Source organism: Typopeltis vanoorti, chromosome 5 (genome assembly GCF_054136105.1).
Source record: "Typopeltis vanoorti isolate ZY-2024b chromosome 5, IOZ_Tvanoo_1.0, whole genome shotgun sequence".
In the NCBI taxonomy this organism is placed as follows: domain Eukaryota; kingdom Metazoa; phylum Arthropoda; class Arachnida; order Uropygi; family Thelyphonidae; genus Typopeltis; species Typopeltis vanoorti.
The window spans coordinates 59,320,856-59,334,370 of NC_143553.1; the positions used below are offsets into that span (position 1 = coordinate 59,320,856).

The following is a 13,515-nucleotide window of genomic DNA, read 5'->3' on the forward strand; positions in this document are numbered from 1 at the left end:
GTCACTTGAACAGAATGGGCAAGGAAAGATTAGTAAATCAAGTGTTCTCTGCCAAGTTGGCAGAAAACGACCCAGAGGAAAATCAAGATATAGGTGGATTGATACGGTACAAAGTGCCTTAGACGATAGGAATATAAGATCTGATAATGATAATATTGGAGTCTTGACAAGTAACAGACTGATTTGGAGGAAAATTGTAGATAGGAAGATAGTGATGATGTAATTTTTTTCATGTAGTACTACCATATCCTGTACACCCCTTGAGGGTACATGGCAGGAATTTGATGATGATGACTTACAACTCAAACAAAGACTAAGTATTGCTTGATATAATGTCCCATTGACACCATATAACTGTAGTGTATTGAATAGCTTCTCTCTTGGCACCTTGTCATATGCCTTCTCCGGATCGACAAAATCTAAATACAGATCTTTGTTATATTTCCATAATTTTTCAACTATTTGTCATAAAGTGCAGATCTGATCCTGACATCCTCTATTTGGCCTGAATCCAGCTTGTTCTTCACCAAGCTTTTTTTCCACAATTCTTCTCAACTGTTTCTCAAGTATACTTGCATAAATCTAACCAGGAATGCTCAGTAGGGAAATACCTCTGTAAATACCCTTTATTCTCATGGTACTTATTTATATATGGGTACTATGAGAGCTCAACTCCAATCATCGAGAATTCATCCCTCTGTCCAGGACTTCTGAACTATGCATTGCAGCCACTATAAGACTTTTATACCACCATATTTCAGCATTTCTGGTCGAATATCATCTACTCCTGCTGCCTTTCCACATTTCAAGCCTTTGATAGCTTTTTCAAGTATGGATATATATTCCGGACTGTATGCCTGTTGAGTGTTTTTACCACTGTGCTGTCACTGCTTGTTTCATTTAGCCATTTTTTGAAGTACTTCAAGGATATCTTTTTCTCCCGTTCTCATGTCACCTTTATCATCTTTAAGTCCTTTTACAGTATTCTTTCCTCCATTTCTAAGCTTCTTCAACGACCTTCAAAATATTTTGCCACCTTCTTGATATTTATTTTCTATGTTCTTGCCAAAGTCCTTCCATGACTTTTGTTTAGCCAGTTTTACACAGCGTTTAGCTTTCTTCCATTTGTCTCTGTATTCTCAAAGAGCACAAGCTGACTTATTTGCCAGGAACTTTTGATATGCTTTCTTCTTTTCCTTCACTGCCTCTTTAACTTCCTGTGTCCAGCATGGAGTTCTGGTTTTTCTATCCTTGCAGACAACTCACCACATCTCTCTGGCAGAACGAATCAGATTTTTCTTCAAGGCTTTCCACTGAATATCCATGGTTTTTGGTTCCTGTTTTCAAATTCTTTCATTTTTTTCTTCAAAAATCTTTGTGTATTTTAGTCTACAGTTCACATCTGCAAGCTGCTCAACTTTTATTCGCTTTAAAACTTTCTTACATGTTATTCTTTTCAATATGAAATTCAATTTTATCCTGCTCAAGACTAAATAGTGATCATTTCCAATTTCAAATCCTCTGTACACTCTGGTGTCCTGCACCAAGGAGAAAACATCACTATCAACAATAACACAGTCAATGAGACTTTTCTTATTTCTTGCCTCTTCTCTCCATGTGAATTTGTGCACATTTTTATGTTGGAACATGGTGTTAGTAATAACGAGTCCATGTCCTGAGCAGAAATCCAACAAGTATTTGCCAATATTATTAGCTTTGCTCTTTTCTCCAAATTTTCCCAAAATATTTTTGTATGTCTGACAATCATTTCCTACTCTGCTATTTGTTGCTACTGTTGCTTATGTGGCTGGTGACTCGGCATTATTCACAGCTGTCCACTGTATCCAATGGATTTTCCCCAGTCAGCAAGGAAGCATGCAGCTCTGCCATGGGGAACAATACTGATAGTTGATACTTTTAAACCATCTTTTCATAGAAAATTGGATTACTGTACTTATTAGTTGGTTATTAGTTATTTTACATTGACTTTTAAACCTTATTATTCAATGTAAAATAATTGAATAATAATGTTTAATATTTACTGTGTTAGGTAGTGAGAAGACAAGTCCATGAATTGTTTTGATTTTTGAAATTTTGTAATGTCAAAATATATAGCCATTTCTAAATAAGTTCCTTACATTTTCAGTTCAAGCCAGTCTAATATGATAAACTAGTTCTCAGTTTAGGACACTTAATACTTTATATGGTCAGTGTGATACATGAGTAGCATAACAACTACGTATAGACAGTTTTGTGCTGCATATATACAGTATCATTGCTTGAGCATGGTTTAGTTTTACTTTTCCCATATGAAGTACCACTGAGTTCACATCATCTCAAAGTCTAATTCAGGATTTTATCATTATACATCTCATCTGCCATTCACCTATTTTTCAGAATTCTGCCTATTGCTAGGCTCCCAATGTATATCAATTCTGTATTGTAACTTCATTTTGTACATGATCTTAAGGCCATTTACTATATAAAAATATCTTTTTTTCTCTTTTTTTATGAATAAATATTTATAAATGTCTCTTAGTTGTGAGTGGTAAATTATTTCTCATTTAATTACTTTTTATGCAACACTTACTCATATTTTATATATATTTTTATTACAATTTAAACTTCATTCACTTATGAATTAGATTAATAAAACTAAATAAGCTGTTAATAAAGTCACTAATGTGAAGACAAATTCTCATTACCAATATATATATATATATATATATATTATTTTTATTTATTTATTTGAAAAACAGTCTCTAAGCTCTGCAGAGCTTGCAATGTTTCCTGGTCAGTGTGGCATAGAGGGTTGCTATTTGTGTCGTGTGATTCTTCCTGATTGCTCAACTACTGTTATAAAAGCTGAAAAAGGAGAGACTTTAGGTGAGCTACTGCAGAGTCTTATAGAGAAGAGGAACCTGAGTTATACGGCTGTAGAAGCTTTTGTTATGGGTGAGGATCAGGTAAGATATAAGATTAACATTTAAAATATCTACTTTTTCATACATGTGGCAAATGTTATTAAGTGGTAGGGAGATATGAATGCTTTCTATATTTTATGCCTAAATACTCGCACACAAAGTCACTTTGCAGTGAAATTATAGCATAAGGAGATGGTAATCTCAGCTTGAAATAAATCCAGTTCAAGTCTGCAGGATTCCTTAACTAAACTAAATAACTGTTTTATTAATTTTGGCATGAAAATTTAAAAGTGAAGAGACAGACTGTGAAAATAATTAGGTAAGAACATTGAAAAAAAATATCTGCATCTTGAATGGAAACCCTACAGAACAGGTGAAACATTTCACTTATTTAGTCACAATTTTTAGTGAAGATGGTCAATTAAGTTCAAGCCAGTTTGTCTATTTCCATAAATAATGAAAATAGACAATAAAATAAGTAAAGCCAGTATGGTAGGGAGTCAGCTGAATGACTTATATGGAACAAAAGAGAGAAATTAGTCAAAACACTGAATGAGCTGTATAGAAGGCAGTGTTCCTACCAACTTTAGTTTATGGACCTGAGCTGTGTTAGAAATAAAACACTTGATCAAAGATTGGAGACTACAGATATGAGAGTGATGAGAAAAATTAGGGAGTGAACAGATGTGATCAGTGGCAGTATCATATTAGAAACGAATATATTAGGAAAGAACTTGACATTGTTAGCATTAGTAATGTTTAAAGAGCTAATTTCATGTGGTGTGGCCACTTAAGCAGAACAGGATAGGAAAAGTTATCAAAACAATTTTTTTTTTTTTTTCTCCCTCAGGAAGCACTTAGCAGACTGAAATATAAGATCTGACAATATTGGCATCCTTGCAGATAACAGATTAATTTGGATGAAAATTTTTGAAAGGAAGTTGTTAACGATACCACATTATAATTTCTTACCACAGTTTTAATACTGAAGTTGTGTACTTTTTTGATTTTTTATTTGCATTTTGAAGCAAATTTAATTTTTTTCAAGATGGTGGCTACTTGCTTTAGATATTCCAAGTGTTCTTTTCCCCCATTTCGTATTCTACCATGCAGCCCTAAGTTTAAATCTAGAAGTCTGATTTTTTTGCATACATATGGTGGAATATGTATGCTCAAATTCACCTTGTAAATTCCAAGTCAAAAACAGATGAAAAGAATACTGTGAGAAATTGTATAGGGGGGTGGGGGGGGGAGAGAGAGAGAGGATAAAGAAAATTTGGAAGAGCTCTCTCACCAGGAAAATTTCCATTTGGATCTTCTGCCACTTAGACATCAGGTTGTTCTAATTTATATGTATACTTATATGAGTAATTACACTATCTACCAATAATTGTCCAGACACCACTATTATTTGAAGTTATGGAATATTCCAGGTTTCTTAATAATATAAAAACCAGTGTTCGAGTAGTAGGAAGCAGTATTTCATCATAGCAGTTGAATACAGGTGGTATGGCAATACAGTGTAAACTCAGTGACTTGGAGAGGTGTCTTCATGGGCTGTCATATTGGTCACATGTCCATACGTACCATTGCCGCTCAACTGGAGCATCCAAAATCATGACGATGTGATCAAAAAATGGAGATGTTCTAGCATCACTAGTGAAGGAAAACTCCTAGGGCAACTGCCAAAGATAACTGACAGGGACAGGAGGGTGTTAAAACACGTGACACACAAAAATGCCTACAATTTGCACAGGCCATTCATGATGAGTTCCAGAGCACCAGTAACACCATGGTGAAAACAAATACTGTACGAAAAAAAACTTCATTTACTGGATTTCCACAGAAGAGCAGCAGCACACAAGCCAAACATCACAACAATGAACAAGATGTGTAACCAAATATTATTATTATTATATGACACCTCCAGGGAGTCCAAAGACTCATCGAGGGAGGGCACCTACTCTACAACTCTGTCTCCACCACTTAATCCAACAACTACAACAAATCCCAAATACCATCATCATCTACATGAATGGCATCTACTGCCCACCAGCACCACTAGTATTTTCACAGACATCCATGCCCACGGCAGGATTTGAACTGGCAGCCTTTTGGCTTGAGAGTGGATATGCTAACCACTCTGCTAAGTACCTGATCAACATAATAGGAGTGATTGAAACAAAAAAGACAAAAACTGGTGAGATCTTTCTGAGCAATAAATACAAAATGTTATATTCAGGCAATAACAATCAAGGAAAAGAAGGAGTAGCCATAGTATTCAACACCAAATACGAAGCTAATCTTCTTGAATGGCAGGCAGTCTCAAGTACAGTGATATCGGCAAATATCAGAATGGGGAATTGGACAATGAGACTTATTTGTGCCTACGGTCCCACAGAAGGTTCTACTGTTGGAACGTCCTATCTAACTGACTTAGATTTTTGTTGGTTTATTAATCTTATCTTTACCTCTTTAAATTCCGTTTTTATTCATTAGTTGTTGATTGATGTTCATCTGAATATAAAGAAATTTATATTATACTGCACCACCCTATATTCAGATTAGTCTAAATAATATAGAGGAATCAATCATCAACTATACTTATATTATCACTTTATCTTCAGGCCGAGGTTATCAAATTGAACAATTACAAAAATTCATATTCAGATATTAGTAACTTCTTGACTAGGTTTGAGGATTATGACTAATGTTGACATTTCTTAATTCTTAAAGCATTAGTATATCTTTCACATAGATCTATCTATCCAATTAGATAAATTAAATCATAAATACATTAGCTCAGTTTAAGGTATTCAGAATAATTACGATCCATTAACTATTAAACATTCGCTTTACAGTTCTTTATGCTCAGTCAATCAAGTTGAGAATAGTTCTTAAAAGTTTAACCTTCCAAATGTTACTATAATTAATCTTATGACAGGCTACACTGTATTCTTTCTCAGTCAGCTAACACTCAATAGAACAACATAACACTTATTATTTCAAGGGGGAAAGTACTTCTGTACATCTAACATCCGACCATTAATTGACAGAACACCACAGCTAAGGTCAAAATATATCCGACTGAGGTAACTGTCATAGCTTCACAGGTTATAGAAAGGACAATTCTTACCGGTTTACTGCTTCTACACATCAAATTCGCATAGGCACAATTGAAATTCTTGTTTACTTTTACTTTATGGCAACACAATTCAAAAGAAATCTTCCTCTATAATAACTGAATTATAGACACAGAAATGCACAAGTCTTGATGCACTTGGTTTAAGTTATCTACTAATTCCTTATTTTCTTCTAAGTATCAACTTCAGTTCTGCACTATTCTTCCACTAAACATTTGGAATTGATCATAGTATCAGAACTCCCATAGAAATAAATTGAAATGCCTATTAATTCCCGTTCCTTCCTAGTTGATTTACGGCATATATAAATTCCCCCTCTGCCACTCGTTACCGCACTCTATGTCTCTCTCTCTATGGCTTCCCTCTATATCTTACATTCGTTTTCGAATTAACTCTGTTCTCCTCTTTCTTGCCAAAATCCGGTTCTGACTAGTTCAGCTCATAACAACTCACTTCTCCCTTTGTATACAGTACTACACGCTCTAATCACGCACTACCTAAAAATAACCCCGTTTCCTTGACAGTGACCAATCAAATCTCATTAGCAGAAATGCTTAAATTTACTTTCACTTACAATAATAAAAACATGTATCACAGTTCATTTAGGATATATTTGCAAGGTATATAAAGAATTTATATAGAATAAATAACTAATAAAATTACAATTATTATTTCAATAAAAATTTAACAGTAAGTGTTTAATTCAAAATTTACATAGGAGCAAACTTAGCTCAGGAAATACAATATATGTTAAATCATGAATGAAGTATTAATAAATCATAAAATTCTTTATTCACAATTTAACAAAGGCTTATTTTTCCTCTGAAATTTTTTTTTTTAAAGAAACATTTTTCACAATAGACTTATGAATGGAGAAAATAGACTTCTTATCTCCCTTTCGAGATCTTAAATAATATCTAGTTTGAATAAAATCTAATTTATTACTACAGTCAGTATTTTTGTATCTTTCTACATTTTCACTTAGATTTATTCTGCTTTCATTACTGGGAGTAGTTTGTCTCTTATTTTTGTAGTATGGGAGTGTCTCATCAGAGCAGAGTCCCTCATTTCTGTCTCTAGCATTATGTCTTGATTGTCTTATGACTGGGTTTTTCATTCTAATGGTACTACTGTGATCTGTCATTCCCTGATAATTCCTTTTCCTTCCATATGCATTCTTCAAAGAATCTTCAAGTAGGATAGTCTGTCAGACTTGTCCTTTCCTTCCCTTCTTCTTCTTGCCTTATTAGATCTTGGATGTAAACTAATTGCTTTGGCAAAGTTGATTCCAATTATTCAGTTGATCTGTCTTGCTAACTTCTAATTCAGGTGTAGATATTTGCTCTTGTAATGTTAAGTTTGTGGTAGGTTTAGCTTGAGGTTGATTAGATTTACCAGAATTTGAGCCATTGAAATCTTCAATTGACTCATTAGTAGTTGGCTGTACTTCACTTGTAGGTTGTATCACATTCGTCTTACCATGCCTTTCTGTTTGTTTCTTCCATCCAATATTTGTAGGTGTATTATTTCTCCAGATTTTTCTTTTTCTATTCATTATGGATATCTCACCCTTAGAAAAGTCACATGAGAAACAATAATTTTTCATAAAGTTAGTTCCCAAAATGATTGAGAACTCCAGTTGGGTGTTGATGGAATAATTAGTAGATCCTGCCAAACAAATAACCCAAAATTTGGTAGAAAAATCCTTACACGAGTTTTCTTATACACCATAAAAGTAGAGTCAGAGAGAGTAGTAATTCTCACTGGTCTTCTCAATTTAATAATATTTTTCCATATTCTGTTGATGTGCATGAGGTAGCCTCTACTGATAGTTGAAGCATTGCAACCTGTATCTAGTAAAATATTACATCGATACCCTTGGATATTTCCTCTGATTTTCATCATTGATTCATTCATCTTAAAAGAGTTATCAAGATTATTATGCATTTTGTGAGGTATCCGTCCAAAATTCAAATCCCATCTATTGTTTGAGTATGTTCCTTTAGCATTGGAACAATTCCTAGCAATATGCCCAGTCCTGTGGCATCAAAAGCATCTTGGAGGATCCTTATAGTTGGAGAAATACTCTTTCTTTGCTTGAGGTTGAGAGGTAACTTCTGTAGATTGAGTCTTTCTAATCCATGCACCACTTTGTCCAGATCTGCTAATATAGGTTGATTCTGTTTTTTTACTTCTTGTTCCACCATTTTTTTGATTCCATCTGTTGTAGGGTTGTGACTTTCATGAAAAGTTGTAGTAATATCTACCAGCTGTTTCATTACTTCATCAAGGATCCATTACTGGTTGTTGTAATCCTTTTACTTCATGATGAATTAAGGTTTTTATTTCTTGCATTAAACTGTTCTTATTGGATAGTACTTCACTCTCAGCTATATGATTAACATTTAAGGAATTTTCTTCATTATTGTTCTTCTTTCCTTTTTCACTATTATTATCCTTTCCAGTTTCAGATTGGTTTAAGGAATAATCAGTCTTATTTGTAACGTTCACATGACCTACATTGGATAAGGGACAAAAGTCTCCTATCATTTGTTCTTTTTTCTTGACAACTTTGAAACATTCTTCTAAGGTGTTAATTTTCTTCTTGTAGGCAGTCTCTCTCAATTCTGGTCTCACACCTTGGCGAAACTGCTGGAAAACAGCCCAATCCAAATGAGGTTTATCTTCATTAGACAAGTTCAAACTGTTGGAAAGAGTCAACATGTGATTATAAAACTCTGTAACACTTTCTTTATTCTTTTGTGTGATCCTCTGTAGTTTCCACAAGTTGGGTCCAATACTTCTCAATCTAGAGAACTGTGAAATTAAGATATCTTTAAACTTCTGATATTCTAATGTTTCCTTAAGCACTGGAGATGAATATAAAAACGTCCTTGCCTTACCAGTTAACTTACTTCGTAGTAATATTAGTAATTGAAAATCAGTCCAGTTTGCTAATTCTCTAAGCTTTTCAACAAAGGAAAAAAAAAGATGGTACATCATCTGATTCTTTTCCCGAAAATTAAGGAAAATCCTGTTGGGGGTTTACTGTACGGAAAAATTCACCATCTTCCATTCTCGTACTGGATGTAACAGCCATATTAATCTATTAACTTCAAACTTAAATCCTATAATCTCAATTCTAAAATAACCTTTTTCTTTGCCTGATTCTATTTCATAACCTGCTCACTGTGATTCACTTAATTTTACTATCAAGATTTTAAGGATTACTTCTTCTTCTACTATCACACACAAAAAAATATTCAATTGCTTAATTTATACCAGTGAATTCACATCCTGTCGACTGTTCCATTTTGTTGGAACATCTTACCTAACTGACTGTTCCATTTTTGTTGGTTTATTAATCTTATCTTTACCTCTTTAAATTCCGTTTTTATTCATTAGTTGTTGATTGATGTTCATCTGAATATAAAGAAATTTATATTATACTGCACCACCCTATATTCAGATTAGTCTAAATAATATAGAGGAATCAATCATCAACTATACTTATATTATCACTTTATCTTCAAGCCGAGGTTATTAATAGCTTTTAAGGCTTCCGCAGAGGTCTGATTAATTTTATGAGTGGTACAATGAAAGAAAATCAGGCAAACACCAAGTTTAACTCAACAAAAGAAAACATTTAATGTGGCATAGTACAACATATACATTCAAGTATAACTAATTGCAAAAGGTTATCAAATTGAACAATTACAGAAATTCATATTCAGATATTAGTAACTTCTTGACTAGGTTTGAGGATTATGACTAATGTTGACATTTCTTAATTCTTAAAGCATTAGTATTTCTTTCACATAGATCTCTCTATCCAATTAGATGAATATTAAATCATAAATACATTAGCTCAGTTTAAGGTATTCAGAATAATTACAATCCATTAACTATCAAACATTCACTTTACAGTTCTTTATGCTCAGTCAATCAAGTTGAGAATAGTTCTTAAAAGTTTAACCTTCCAAATGTTACTATAATTAATCTTATGACAGGCTACATTGTATTCTTTCTCAGTCAGCTAACACTCAATAGAACAACATAACACTTATTATTTTGAGGGGGAAAGCACTTCTGTACATCTAACATCCAACCATTAATTGACACAACACCACAGCTAAGGTCAAAATATATCTGACTGAGATAACTGTCATAGCTTCACAGGTTATAGAAAGGACAACTCTTACTGGTTTATTGCTTCTACACATTGAATTCGCATAGGCACAATTGAAATTCTTGTTGACTTTTACTTTATGACTAGTTCAGCTCATAACAACTTGCTTCTCCCTTTGTATACAGTACTCCACTCTCTAATCACGCGCTACCTAATAATAACTCCATTTCCTTGACAGTGACCAATCAAATCTCATTAGCAGAATTGCGTAAATTTACTTTCACTTACAATAATAAAAACATATATCACAGTTTATTTAGGATATATTTACAAGGTATATGAAGAATAAATAACTAAAAAAATTACAATTATTATTTGAATAAAAATTTAACAGTAAGTGTTTAATTCACAATTTACATAGGAGCAAAATTAGCTCAGGAAATACAATATATGTTAAACCATGAATGAAGTATTAATAAATCATAAAATTCTTCATTCACAATTTAACACTACTAAGGTAGAAGTAGAAGAATTTTTTGATGCTTTAGACATACATACATACACAGCTCATGGCAAAAACATGATGTTAAAAAAAGAGAATCATGATGTCATTATATATTAACAGAATTGAAGAATTTAAAATATTTTTAAGTTAAAACTTTGAAAGAAAACACAGATCTAATCCAAGAAGTTGGAAAAGTAAAATAAGAGTTAAAAGTAAAAGTCTTAATATGTTATAATAAGGAAAAGAAACATATATATCATTATAAATTCAGATCTAAGTTCGTAATCAAGGTCACAGCTTCAGGAGCCGCTTGTAAAAAGTCATTCCAGTCATTCTGATAAGCACGGAAGGTGCATTCTTTTACAATATGTTGCATAGTCTGTCGTGGAGCACCACAGTCATTCTGGAGATGTTTGTCTGTTCCATTTATAGAGAGTTTCTCCACATAGGCCATGATTTGTCCGAATTCTATTTAGTGTCATCCATGTTTTGCGAGGTAGATCTGATCCTGTAATGATTTGATCACCTTTAAAGATGTTATGCAAATGTGCTTTTGTATTTTCCTTCCATGTTTCTTCCCACTTTGATAAAGGATTAAAATGATTTAGCACTAGTTCTTCTGCTGCTCGTAGTGATGGATGGCGAGATTTCAATCTATTGACGTTAAGAGTTGGGAGATCCTGATGAATAGGTAGGTTCGGATTACCAGCAATTTTTTGGAATTCACAGACTAAAGAATTCAATCTATGTAGTTCTGTAGGAATAATGCTTGCTAAAAGAGGTAACAACATGTTGGGGTCGATCTAATAGAGCCTGTAATTAACCTTAAGGTATTGTTCAATTGAGAATTCATAATCCTTGGGTGAGGGCTATTTAGCCACACAGTAGCACAATATTCAGCACTTGAGAATACCAAAGCAAGGGCTGTTGTCCGAAGAGTAGAGGCTCTTGAACTCCAGGTAGTGCCACAGAGTCTCTGTAGGATATTATTACGTGTCCTTAGTTTATATGCCAAGTTTGAAAGATGCTGCCAGAAAGTGAGAGAACGGTCAAGTGTGACTCCCAAGTACTTAGGGAATGTATTATATGGAAGTATAGTGTTGTTCAATTCAATTTTTAGTTTCACATTTGCCAAGTTATTATTTAGATGAAAACAAGATATCACCGTTTTGCTCCTATTTAACCAGAGTCTCCATCTTTTAAACTATTCATCCAGAATAGTTACGTCAGCTTTTAGAATTTCTTCTGTACGACTTATGCATTTATGCTGTGTAGTGATTGCTATATCATCAGCATAACAAAATTTCCGTGATGTAGTGATGGGAAGATCAGATATATACAGATTGAATAATAGCGGAGATAAAACTGATGACTGTGGCAGTCCATTATTTAACTTCCTTTTGCTGCTAGTTTTATTATCTATAGTCACTATAAATCTTCTATCTCTTAGCATATTGTTAATAATATTGACTATATATATAATTTTATATAATTTATATAGAAGGCCTTGTCTCCAAACGGTGTCGAAGGCTGTTGACAAATCAATAAATGCTGCTGATGTTTTTAAACCTTTTCGAAAACCAGCTTCTATGTGAGTTACCAAAGAGAGAACCTGGTCACAACACCCACGATTTGGTCTGAAGCCAGCTTGTTCTATTGGGACATTTTTAAAAATTGTGGAGACTTATTCTATTATAAATAAGTCTTTCAAAGAGTTTATAACGATAACTGAGGAGAGTAATAGGTCGGTAACTTTCTGGTTTATGATTAGGCTTACCAGGCTTTAAAATTGAAAGTACTTTTGCTTTTTTAAAAATAGTGGGAAGTTTACCAGTTGTAAGAATGTCAGTATAGAACTTTGTTACAACTGTCAGTATAGAACATAATCTTGCATTTCTTCTCAGATTAATCAAAAATTCTGGATGAATGTTATCAAAACCAGGAGCCTTACCAGGCTTTAATTCTTTTAAGGCTGCTTCAACTTCTTGCTGCATAAAAGGGTGTGCAAAATTTGAAGTTATAGGTGAAGACTTGCTAAATTCTTTTAATTTTCTCTTTATATATCTTGTATGTTTTTTATTGATTGGGATACGTGATATATTAACAATATGTATAGCTAATTGTTTTCTGGGGTGATTCTCGGTTGTTCTTTAATCAAAGGAGCACTACCATCTAGTTTCCTAAGAAGGCTCCAAGCTTTATGGCTGGAATGAGTAAAGTCTATACCTTCAACTGTATTGACCCATTTTTTTCTTCGGGATATATCCACATTTTCTAGGAGTTTGTCTGCTGTTTTTGGGTCATTGTTCATCTGATATTCATTATAAAGTAATTCACATTCTTCGCTCCAACCATGTATATAGTTATGTATAATACCTCTAGGAATAATACTTTTCTTGGCAGCAAGCAGGACTACACCTATAAATCGATGAAAATTACTACTTATTGGAGATATCCAGCGAATAGATTTGTCAAGTTCGTTTGCGTATTTATTCACATTCAGCCTTTTTATTTATTTTATTTTTATTCAGCCAATGTCAATTAATACCGGTTAATGTTGACTATGAGGAAAGTCAGTTAAGACCCTTCTCAGATTTTGCATAGGGTGACCTGAATTATTTTTGCTCACAAGACATTAAATCAGGGTTATAGTCTGTTTTCCAGGCCGCAGATCTAAAAGTGCCTTTGTCTTTGGCATCAAAGACTAAGTAAAGATTATTTAGTTCAATCCAATCAACAAGTTTTTCGCCACATTCGTTGTTTCGAGCATAATTCCACTGTTCATGGTGACTATTAAAGTCCCCAATATAAATT

At 33.4% G+C, this 13,515-nt stretch overlaps 1 protein-coding gene across 1 annotated transcript in view; it reads left to right on the forward strand.

Moving 5' to 3' along the window:
* The window catches only part of LOC150106453 (regulator of G protein signaling loco-like), a 292,774-nt gene that overhangs the window by 190,795 nt on the left and 88,464 nt on the right, over positions 1-13,515 (forward strand). The window contains exon 11 of the mRNA XM_090393006.1: positions 2,760-2,966. Coding sequence (XP_090249132.1) covers positions 2,760-2,966 — 207 coding nt within the window. The remainder of the gene's footprint in view (positions 1-2,759; positions 2,967-13,515) is intronic.